Here is an 11,257-nt window from a genome sequence, read left to right on the forward strand (position 1 = left end):
AGCGTCACCATCCTAAACATCTAAAAGAGAACAAAGTGTTAATACGAATATTGAACTGGTCTAAAATACATAAAATACTGGACTAAGCAAATGTGGTGACACTTTGCTCTGGATTTCTTCACGATTGCCCCAAATCAAAAGGAACTACATAAAACTGACTTGAAATCCCAGAGTGCTTTGAGAGTTGAGTGCTCCTTCTGGTAGTTGTAGTCCACACATCAGGATCGTTTCCGTGTATCTACCTTTCGTTAGTGTTAGGTGGTGGAATCTGCTCTGTAAAGACAAACACATGTGTTATTGACCAGGTAGGGCAAACGTTTTATTCTGCCGGCTCCCGCCAATTGAACCTGTCGATGTGATTAGAAATGTCAGTTTATTTCTTACGTTCAATCCTTGTTTTGCCCGTTAATCTCGAAGCTACAACCAGTGTGCACAATCAGCGCCTACATGGCGATGCATTTCCTTTTGTTCAGCTAGCTTAATGTGTTGAAATGCACGAGTCAAATCCTCAGAAATGTTACTCATTTAACACAAACAGTTACTGAACGTATCTATTAACGTTGGCTACCCGGCTGTTTACCATGTTAGACTCTCTGTAGACACACATTCCCCACGACACTCGACACGTAAACATTTAGTCAGCTAGTCTTTCTAAAGTTACACATGTTTTGCGATACGGTTAGCTGTGTAAATATATAACCTGTAACGCTAGTCTATATTAGCATTGAGCTACGTTAGCTAGCATTGCATGTTGTTTACATCCGGTACTGCCGGTCTGTTGGCTCATTTGCATGGCTGTGGTTGACATAGCTCAGGGCAGCAGACCTGCTGAGTAACATTAAATCAACTTAACACTATTTTAATTCATATTTATTAAGGTTAGAGAATAATTTGAGCGTGGCAGCTGGTCATATTGGCTAACTGAACTGTCTTGTGTCTCGCAGGGTTGTGTGACTTTATGGAAACATGTCAAAGAAACGGGGCAGGTAGGATCACACAGTCTGACAAAACTCTTTGACCCAGATGTATTGTATGACTACTTTTATATGCACGTAGCTCTACACAGCAGGACATATTCTACTGTGGTCTGTGACTCCTCTTCAACAAATATTACTTTTAACATTAACTTTATTCCAAGTGTTTCTAGTTTTCCTCTTAAATTCAAATCACAGCCTAGTGGCTTTAAACTTAATATTATTCTCAAACTGTTTACCATCGTTAATACTATGTTCTTGCTTATTTCAGCTCTTGAAGATCACATCACATTTACATTGAGTACAATGAATAGGTGTTTGTAATACATACCTTTATTTCAAATATAGTATGTGGAGTCTAATGCATTGCCACATCATAACCACTACACATACTATTGATATGTTGAATTAGTCTGACTAGTCCTACCTATGGATTAACAAACATTTTAGCTGTGATTTGACAGCACCATTCGCACAGATAAAGCTATATTAGTAATGGCGTGTGTGAACACACTAATGTAAGGTTGGGAAGATGACTATACAAGCTGTAGTATGAGGCAACAGGACCCGTTTGGCACCCTGAATGTTTAAAAAAAGGCCTTTAGGTCTACAACTGTTACACACTTACCTCACTCCCTCCACGTTCATAGGAAGCGTAGCAGTGGAGAGCTGAGTGAGAGCTCGGCGGCAACCCTGAGCCCAGACCCTGACAACCTGCTCGGCCGAAGGATTCAGCACAGCTGGAGGGAGAAGGGTAACGTGACCAAGTGGAAAGGCACCGTTCTGGAGCGCCTGACTGTGAACAGCTCCCTCTACATGGTCAAATATGATGGCTTTGACTGTGTGTATGGCATCGAGCTCTTCAAAGACAACCGGGTGTCCAACCTGCAGGTGTTGACAGAGAAAGTCGGTGAGTGTGACAACGTCTATCTCTAATTATGGACACATCTTGTGTTTTTCTCATTCTCTTCTAGTGTGGTAAATATCGTTGCTAACGCTAACTACACAGTTCTTCTTCGATTGTTGTGGCTGACCGAACCATGAAACGCATCACTTACTTTGTGTCTTAGTATGAACGAACGGGTTTTAGAAAGCAGCAAAATAATTAAGAAATGGGTAAAAACTTGAATAAATAACCCTTACAGTGTGAACACTTCAGCCCAGTCGATACTGGACTTTTCTACGGAGAAGAATAATTAGTTTTATCTGATATATCAGTCAAACATTTTTCTGGTTAATCTATAACATTTGTCGACTTCAGTGAGCTAATCTATAGCTAACATTAAGCAAAACTGATAGTCCGTTCAGGAGTATTTGCAGATTTTATTGGTGCTTTGTCAGCATTGTAAGATAATATGTTATTTGAATGTCCTACTATACAGTTTTGCAGTTACCAGGCATTTCAAAGTGTCTTCTTCCCGTAGTGAACAATAAGATCAAGGTGCCTCCCGGGGCGGAGGAGCTGGTGGGCCGGGCTGTGGAGCATCTGTTTGAGAAGGAGGATGGTGAGAAAAACGAGTGGCGAGGCATGGTGCTGTCCCGAGCCCCCATCATGACCCACTGGTACTACATCACCTACGAGAAGGACCCGGTGCTCTATATGTACCAGCTGTGGGACGACTATAAGGACGGAGATCTACGTGTCCTGCCCGAATCGGGTAACGTAAAAAGAGATTTAGTGTTTGTATCCATGAAACTCTGAATGTTTCACATTTCACATCCTCTAGGAAAGGTGGGAGGAAGAGGGCAGGACAAATTTACATAGTCAGCATTACGGAACACTCCAATCTGTATGCTGCCTTCTTTTTTTTCTTTTTCTTTTTTTTTAGCATCATTTTCTGAGTTTCTGCTTGACTCAATGGTCAGAGAGTCCTGTTATGGACACTCGTGCCTCATCATGAAGAGACAATGCTATGTACAAGGAATTAGAAGAGACAAGAAGAAGGGAATAAATAAAACTGGAGCAAGCATGTTTGGTAGAGGACAAGGTTCAGCTTCAAACTGCAGATACTTTACTTTCTTAACCTTGCTGTTTGTTGTCTTTGCACATTTTTCAACTTGGCTGCTTATTTTATTTTTTTATTTCTCTGACTTATCTGGCTGTATATTTGTCCGTCACCCAGAGAACAAACACCTGCTGCCAGCAGACAGGAAGCCAGGTGAGGAGCCAGAGAGCCTTGTGGGTAAACAGGTGGAGTACGTCACGGATAACGGTCTGAAGAGGACGGGCTTGGTCAGCTACCAGGTCCCAGCCAAGCCCACGGTGTACTACATCAAATATGACGATGACGTTCACATCCACGTCTATGATCTGGTGAAGACCACCTAGTAGTGACTGTCCCGGATCATCTACAGCTGACGGCTCATCTGTGACCCGACCAGTCGTTACCTGTGAAAGTGTTACAGATTTTAGTTTTCCTCCAGCGGGAGGCGTGTGCCGAAGATTGAAAGCCTTGTTTTTTGTTTTGTTTTTTTGGCCTCCACTGGCTTCTTTCATTCTCACATCTTCAGACATTTTGTTTTTTTGATTCTGAGTGTTTTAAGGCACAATGAGTACGATTTGTCGGTTGCGGTTTGTAAACAACATTAAACGTTGGCCTCTCCTCCCTGGCTCAACAAGGGTTGTGGTGCTTACCAGATTCACTCGCCTTTTTAAAACGTCTTTGTTCTCTTCGTATTTCGCATCACTATTTTGCGGGGGGGGCGGGTTTCGGCGCTGTGTCTGCCATTTTTGTAGCTGCTTCCTGGTTGCGTGCTTACGATCTGGCACCTGGTCGGTATGTTTTTATTGAGGTTGATGCCCAGAAAGGTCCCAACATGAAAAGCAAAGAGAAAATACAGGCAAAGGGAAGCAGGGTCTCTGCAGATACAGACACTGCCACACACTCCTCATGGGTCATAGGGTGATGATTGTGAGGGATTGTTTTTGTTTGAGTCCATACATCATGTTTTCGGAATATCCTACTCATTGTGCTTTTAAGTTGACCTTAATGTATGACTTTTAAGTCCTTTTCAATGTAAATAAAGCAGATGAAATGGAACTTTTGTTTTGGTTAAATCAAACTTGTATATTGCAACTTTCAAACTCCAAAATCATACCTTTTGTAAGCTACACATCGAACTAAAAATAATTCAGCTTTCTTACCTTTACCTCTGTGTTTTACTCGTATTTCATTTCACTTTTATATGTCTGTGCTATTTATTTCTCCTGGAATATCCGGCTGTGCTGCCGGTAACTTGTTGTTAAAACTTGCCTGCTGTGCTTTACGTGCATCACTGGGTAGGTCCCAGTTTGACCAGTGTGCTAATTTCACCACCACAGTGAAGTGTTTAGGCATTGATGCGTCTTGACCGTCTCACATCATGGATATCAAACACAGATCATTATAAAAAGTCATTCATCATATTTCTGTTTCATCATGTAAATTGCAAGTTTTCTACATTATGATAATATATAAAAAATACTGACGTTGATGTTGAGTTGTTTCAACTGTGTTTGTGTGTTTGTGCTACACACTATTTATGTAGTTGAAATTGGCTCCCAACATTGTTTGGAATTTTGGACTCTGACGTCTCTATTATTTACCAAAAAATGAATGCTGTGATACAAAATATTCAAGCCCCAAAATATTGTTCATTGTGACCCTAAATATGTTTTCTCCTGTTCTGTATATATAATTGGAGACATTTTTATGAACTTGAAACAAAGCTGCTTGAAAATTATTTTCCTGTTGCGTTATTTTTAAATGCCGTTTCTGTCGTGGATATTTTGTTTTCATTCATGTGAATCAGTTCTACAATACATTAATTCAATCAAATAGTAAGCACATTTATCAGATTAGTATATTTTTAACCCTGTGATTGTACTGTCTGAGGTGATATTGCCTATTTAATGGCAAGCGACACATAACTCTATAATTACTAATCCAATGCTCTGGCCATATGACCTGCAGTTGTATGTCTATCTACACACTGCTGATATATTGGCACAATTGATCCATTCAGAATGTAAATGTATTCGACTTAAATGTAGTCCCATGTGCATATTGACCTTGTAACTGAACGTGAAATTCCCCTCTTTATAATTACTTTATGAGAGACGTTTGTCCATGATCTCACTTGATGCAGTGAATACTTGACACACAGTGAATAGATGCTCTATGTACATTTTGTACAAAATGTTGTTTAAATGCAGAGCTATTTTTTCTCCAAAGCTACCGTCTTCATCTTTCAAATGCAATGCATTTTAGCCTCCGGCTTCCCCGAAACACAGTCTTGTGTTATGAACGCTATACACATGACGGTACAAAAGGTCTTATATCACATTATGAGACAGATATAACAACCTACTTACTAACTTAAATCAGTTAACTCCTACAGCTCAGGTGTGACTGTGTTTTTGAGTGTCAAAACATCTTTAATTGCTAAGAAACAGCTCAGTCAACCTCCCTGCACAAATACATGTAAACAAGAAAAAGCACTGGGAATGAGCGAGTTTATTTGTTTGTTTCCTTTTCATGCTAGTGGCCTGTGTGGTGGACAGAAACGATCACCTGTCTTTTTAATTTAGCTTATTAATTAAACATTTGGATTCTGACATTCACTACCATGATTACCAGTGCGGCTAAAACTGTTGCACGTTTTAAAGGCGCTCAGATAATAATGGTTAAAAACAGGCGATTACACATAAAATAAGTGTAGCAAGCAGAATAATCAGTGATGTGTGTCATGCTTCAAAAGGTTAAGTAACTAAGGATTTATTTTGACTAAACATTTACCCTCTTGCTCAGCTGCTTCACTTTTCGTGCAACCTATTTTAATCAGATTCCTGATTAGCTTCTTTATTTAAAGGCCAATAAAATCAGGGGGACATAAACGATTAGCTTGCACAGTTGATGATTCAGTTTCAGAATCATCTAAATCTCTTTTTGAACAACAGTAGACACACTGTCTAAGCTAAACATTGCCACCCTTCATTATTTTGTAATTCTCATAAAGTGGGCTATTACTGAAAAGATGCGGCGCACAAAGGCCGCTATTTTGAAGTGAATAGCTTTCCCTTCTTCTCTGAAAGCAGCAGTTATGTGTCCCACACAACAGTTTATTTTTTTTATCATCAAGAAAAATACATTAGAGATGACCCTGCTTAGATGTGTGTAATTATTTAATGCCAAGCACAATCTGCCATGAGGTGGAGCTTATGCATCATAAAAGGGTTGATGAGTGTCTGCTCATCAAATGTCAGTCCCACTTTGATGACCAGCAGACATGTTCTCCCCGATTCCTGCTCCACCAGACCACCCATGCAGCCACATGCTGACTACCGACTGCCTCTCCCTCCCCCAGAGCCCCTCTGAGGTGCCAGGGTGCTGGTGACAGGTGCCAGTACAGACTGCGGGGGAACAGTTGGCATACCGTCACGCCAGGATCGGTGCCCAGATAGTAATGACAACGAGGAGGGAGTACACATGCATTACACAAGAAGGTCTGTGCTCTCGAGAATGTGTCTGATGCATTTTGTCACCTGTTGTGCACTTCCTTTCACACAGCCGTTACTATTTTCTAGCATTTTCTTTCTTTGTGAAAACCATCAGCCTGGACACGTGGTGACTGCTTTCATTGTTCAGACATGTCGGTGAAACCATCTCTTCTCACAAGGCCGTAGCTTTGACTTTTGATACATGGCAAAATGGGATAAATAAAGCACCATGTGTGCCTGGTTATGGCTGTGATGTGTGATTCTGTCCTTTGGGGCCCAAAGGACTGGACAGCTATGTAACTTTCTTTATTAACAGAACAAAGCCATTCACTGCTGACCACCTCAGTGGTTTTTAAATATATATAGTTTAATTCAAGATTTTTTTTTTTATGTTCTTTGGTGCTTGAACCAACAATATATCGACCGCCTTTTAATCTCTTTACCAAACAGGCCGAGAGCCGTCTATGAGCTCTGTGAAGACAGAAACCTCTTAAAGCAAAACTCTATTTATACTCGCATGAAAAATGAATCTATGAAAGGCTGTAGCACAATTTTTTTTTTACTCTGTGAGTTACAATATTACAGGACCTTCTGCGAAAACCTTGAAACTTTGTCTGCATTCTTATTGGCTAATAAACAAATGCACTTGACTCTTTTGTGTTGCTTAGCAACGCAAGCCAGTCCCTGGTTTTTATATATGAAAAGCCAGCATGCCGCAAATCTGGAGACCTACAGGGTGCAGTGTGGATGAGACCAGCCACGACGCACATTTAATTAAACCTTGCAAGCTTTTCTGAGTGGAAACCGGCTGTAAGCATGGTCTGTTATTAACGGGGGATAATGACATGATTGATTTCTAGTGTCAGCGGAGATAGAGATGACTCGTCATTCAAATTATACATGTAGCTTTCATGTCAGCTTTGGATTTCAATGATGGTAAATGGAACAATCTTTACCTTGCATTCATCAGACAACATTCAACGTAAATATAGCTCTTAAGATTGAGCTTTTTTCCATTTGCGGTGGGCTTGACTTTCTGTTGTAAGCACCGTTTGTCAAAAATGGGGATCCTGTGAGGTCACTCATGCAGGTATCCTGGGGGAGGAGAGGCAGATAGATTATATGTGTGTTTAAAAAAAAAATTGTCTGAAGCCTCAGGTCTTTATTTCATCCAATCTTTTTAATTTCCATTTTCTAAGAAATAATTGTCTTTACCTCCACTGGTTTTTATATGTTGAACCACAGCTGGAAGAATTTGACATAATGCTGAAGCATCGGGATTTGATGTCTTTCAGTTGTACATCTGAGTCTGTTATATACATTTTTTCCGGTTTGAGATAAATTTGCTCATATTTGTGAATACGGCATCAGAGCAGAGAGCAGGTTGTGTGAGCGTGCCACTCAGACTTCTTAGTGAGTTGTGACTGTAGATATCTTTATATTTGCTTACGTTTGTTTACTGATATTAATCAAAGCTCCAAATAAAATACCACAAACTGGCAGCAAAGTGTAAGAAAAAGAAAACGTACAAAAAGGATGGATACTGTGTATAAGAGACTCATTCCCTAATTACTTCTGATCCTAATGGGCCCTTAGCACTGACACTATGTTCACACTAAATGTTTTCTTCAAAGCATTGTGTTAATCCCCGTGCAGGAAGTCAGGTCAGCCTCCCAACACTTATTTTAATTAGGATGTTTGCCTGCATAGTTTGTTCTGTGATATCTTCAACATTTGGTGGCATTAGACCTAAGTTGCATGCATTCATGTATTCTCACACCACCATGAGGACCTTTGTTCACCTGGTCACTCAAAACTCATGTGAAAGAAACTCCCTCTCTATGGGAAGCAAGCGCTGTCTGTCCATTACAGAGACTGAGGCAGTTGCTGGAGTCCACAGAGGGATTTAGAGCCCACTTATTGATGGTTGATGTGTATTTCTTCCTCTAAGTGCTCAAAGTGTTGGACATAGTAGAGCGTTAAGTAAAGCTTTCTGAAGCAGGCCATCTCATCTAACAGGAGTCGTACGTTTGAGTGCAGAATGGAGAGTAGGTAGTAGGACAGGAGACCAGGAAAGACCAGTGTTTTTTTCTTCTTCTTCTATGGTATTTTCTCAGCACCTGGTGTGTGACGTAGTGCACGTGTTCATTTAATGCTGTCATGTTGATGCTGACGTGAGGAAATGCAGAAATACACGTAAAGGTTTTACATCCAGGTTTTATTTCCCCAATAAAAGAATGCTAGATAGAAGTCCAAATGCAGATTAATTAATGAACAATTACATTATTACTAAACTATTTTGTACAAAATGTGCTGATGTATGCCAATATTACGGTTTCTCCCAGAAGTTTTGGAGCTGCTTTCATTGTTTGTAAATCTGTTTCATGAAAAATAAAGGCCCAGTCACAGGGGCGTGCAGGCAGGGATACATCAGAACATTTTAAGTGCAGGTTACATATTGTTGAAGCTGATTAAACGGGAAATCTCCGTTACACTTCCAACATTGAAATGTGAACACATTCAGAATTGAAGAGCCTTGCAGGTCGAGGCTGATGTGGACTGAAGAGCACTGCTTGTGCTGAGAGGTAGACTGGGACTTGTTGTTCTTTGATCAGCTTCACAACAAAATCACTAGTCTTCCACTCAGCACCACCAACACTTTCCCCAAAGCATCCTCTCCTTTTTGTTTGGAGCTCCACATCCACTGCTTCAATCTGTATTAAAAGAAAAAGAGTTGTAACACCACAGGACATATACTTAAGTTGGTGTCTTCCCTCCCCTGTTAAAACATGATATATTGATTCCGCACACCCAGAGTTACAGAGCATTTCAGGATATGCATGTGTCTCAGGTGTTGCAGAGCACCCAGCGGCTAGTGGTGTGTTGACAGGTGGTGAACTTCAAATGTCGGAGATGGAAACACTACATGCAATTCCCATCTCTGTGTTTTCCTCAACCTGTTTCTCTCTGAAGCCTGTTGACATTCCATCCCTCCTTTGTTGTTGTAATGCCAACCTTTCAGCTCCTCTCAAAAGAGGGAGACAGGAGGAGGAGGGGAGGCACAGAGAGGATCACAGCACTTAGAATAAACGTTGTTCACCATATGCAACGAACAGAAGCCCCAAGCTCTGCACAATTTGCAATTACACCCCATTTAGAATGAGAAAATGGAAATGTGAATGCAGGTCGTCAACTCAGTGATATGTGCCGTCTTTCCAATAAGTCTCATTTGGACTGGAAGAGGAAGAGGCAGAGAAAAGAGACAGACGGATTGTCCTGCATCTCCAGTATGTTTCTGAGCTGGTAGCTATGCAACAAGACTGGGAGTCAGTGGAAGAGGGGGATGGGAAGATGGGGACAGTTTAGTGAGAGGAAGGAAGGAAGCAAGGAAGGAGGGAAAGGGGGGTCTGTGAGTGTAAACTAGAGAAAAGAGGAGTGCTGAGCAGAGACAACACTCTATTTAGACCAAGAGGAGATAATCAATAATATTCACTTGAGTCATTTTGCTGTATAGTGTTGATTAAAGACAATTGAAAAAAATACTTTTTTTGCTTCACATTCAAGCATCTGCCTCTCAAAAATCGTCCATTTAGTTTCCAAGCAGCAGGGACATTTGAATGCTGACCATTAGATTGTGTTAATATTCACAGGACACGTTGACATGATTTAAAATGTGAGCTGTAAAACGACGAATAAACCTGTTACTCCGATCGCAGCTAAAGAGAAACGAACCCTTCGACGTGGGAGCTGTCCAGTGTCTCGGTGCTGAATGACGCCCTACTTCCTTGCACGTCCATCTCCTCCTCAGCATCTCGGCCCGGGAAAAAAAAAAAAAAAGAAAAAACATGCCACCTGTTGCTGCACCGAAGTTTTCTCTCAGGAGGTTGGGAAGCCAACAGACCTCTGCTATGTGACACATTTAATGTGCAGCGGCCCTGCTCCTCATCTAAAAGTAAGGTCACATATCTTTTATTTCCTCTCTCTCTCTCTCAAATCACGGCAACATGACGACATGATAAACATTCCCTCCACCTCCCAGGCGAGGCAGGAAGAGGAGGAAGGGATTGTCATTTAATTTCCAGTAGACGCCGTCGGGATTTAAACAGCTATTCGTTTTTTCCTTTTATGACTCGGAGGCTTTTTTTTTTTTGCTTCATCATATTTGTTTTTCAATCCTGAAGTGCAAAAAAAAAAAAAAAGAGGAAAGGTTGTGGAGCGAGAGACAATTCAAACATATGAATATTTGGCAATTGAATAGCCTATAACATTGCATTCGCTTAATATAAGGAGCAGGACAAAGGCTGTAAGTGGTGGACTTACCGTGTGTCGATGAAAACAACAGGTGACGCCGACACAATGTTGTGCCGCGTGGGCTGGATGAGTAGACACGGCTGCGTCTCTTGGACTGTTGGGTGGTTTTTCTGTTGAAATCAGCCACGATCTGGGGCTGTTGCGCCCTCCCATCTGAGCTCCGTGTACTGGTTAACGTGATGTTACTGGGTAGGCTAGGGGAAGATGGATCAGCGTGTTTATATATACGTCTGCTGCCCGGAGAAGACAGCGAGGAGGCGGGACAAGGTGGAGTGACGACTGCAAGGGGAGGCCAATTGACGCTGATTTTTTTTTTCTCTCCTCCAGACCTTGTTAAGGGTGCGGCCCAAAACCAGCAGCCAAATTATATTATATGAAGGTCTAGGATGCATATGAATAAAACATGGGGGGTTTATGCATGTCGATGGAGCATACCTTTCTATTTATGGACTGATGGTTAAATCAATGCCGTTTTCTAACTTTAAATTAGCGC

The 11,257-nt window shown here is 41.2% G+C and overlaps 1 protein-coding gene and 1 long non-coding RNA gene across 3 annotated transcripts; one reads left to right on the forward strand and one right to left on the reverse strand.

Moving 5' to 3' along the window:
• The first annotated feature begins 217 nt into the window (after positions 1–217).
• LOC116387388 (spindlin-Z-like) lies at positions 218–4,697 on the forward strand. 2 transcript variants are annotated; one of them, XM_031854403.1, is made up of 5 exons: positions 218–305; positions 945–986; positions 1,625–1,884; positions 2,399–2,632; positions 3,098–4,697. In XM_031854403.1, exons 2-5 carry the CDS (start codon positions 967–969, stop codon positions 3,301–3,303), a joined length of 720 nt encoding a protein of 239 aa, XP_031710263.1. In that variant the 5' UTR covers positions 218–305; positions 945–966; the 3' UTR covers positions 3,304–4,697. The 2 variants fall into 2 exon arrangements, with proteins under 2 accessions (XP_031710263.1, XP_031710264.1); XM_031854404.1 differs by lacking the exon at positions 218–305 and having other exon boundaries at positions 337–986.
• A 4,904-nt stretch (positions 4,698–9,601) lies between these two features.
• On the reverse strand, positions 9,602–10,987 carry LOC116387785 (uncharacterized). The gene is made up of 2 exons (XR_004213039.1): positions 10,774–10,987; positions 9,602–10,628 (listed from the first exon to the last, which is right to left on the reverse strand). It is a non-coding gene; the product is annotated as an uncharacterized LOC116387785 (long non-coding RNA).
• Between the last annotated feature and the right edge of the window lie 270 nt (positions 10,988–11,257).

The sequence above is a fragment of the Anarrhichthys ocellatus genome, unplaced genomic scaffold, assembly GCF_004355925.1.
Source record: "Anarrhichthys ocellatus isolate YVR2014 unplaced genomic scaffold, GSC_Weel_1.0 scaffold15, whole genome shotgun sequence".
In the NCBI taxonomy this organism is placed as follows: Eukaryota; Metazoa; Chordata; class Actinopteri; order Perciformes; family Anarhichadidae; genus Anarrhichthys; species Anarrhichthys ocellatus.

Excerpts from the sequence above, each read along its gene's own strand:
- LOC116387388 (XM_031854403.1), top strand. The coding sequence starts at position 967 with ATGTCAAAGAAACGGGGCAG. Across the intron at positions 987-1,624 it reads ATGTCAAAGAAACGGGGCAG|GAAGCGTAGCAGTGGAGAGC; the intron begins GTAGGATCACAC and ends CCACGTTCATAG. Across the intron at positions 2,633-3,097 it reads ACGTGTCCTGCCCGAATCGG|AGAACAAACACCTGCTGCCA; the intron begins GTAACGTAAAAA and ends TCCGTCACCCAG.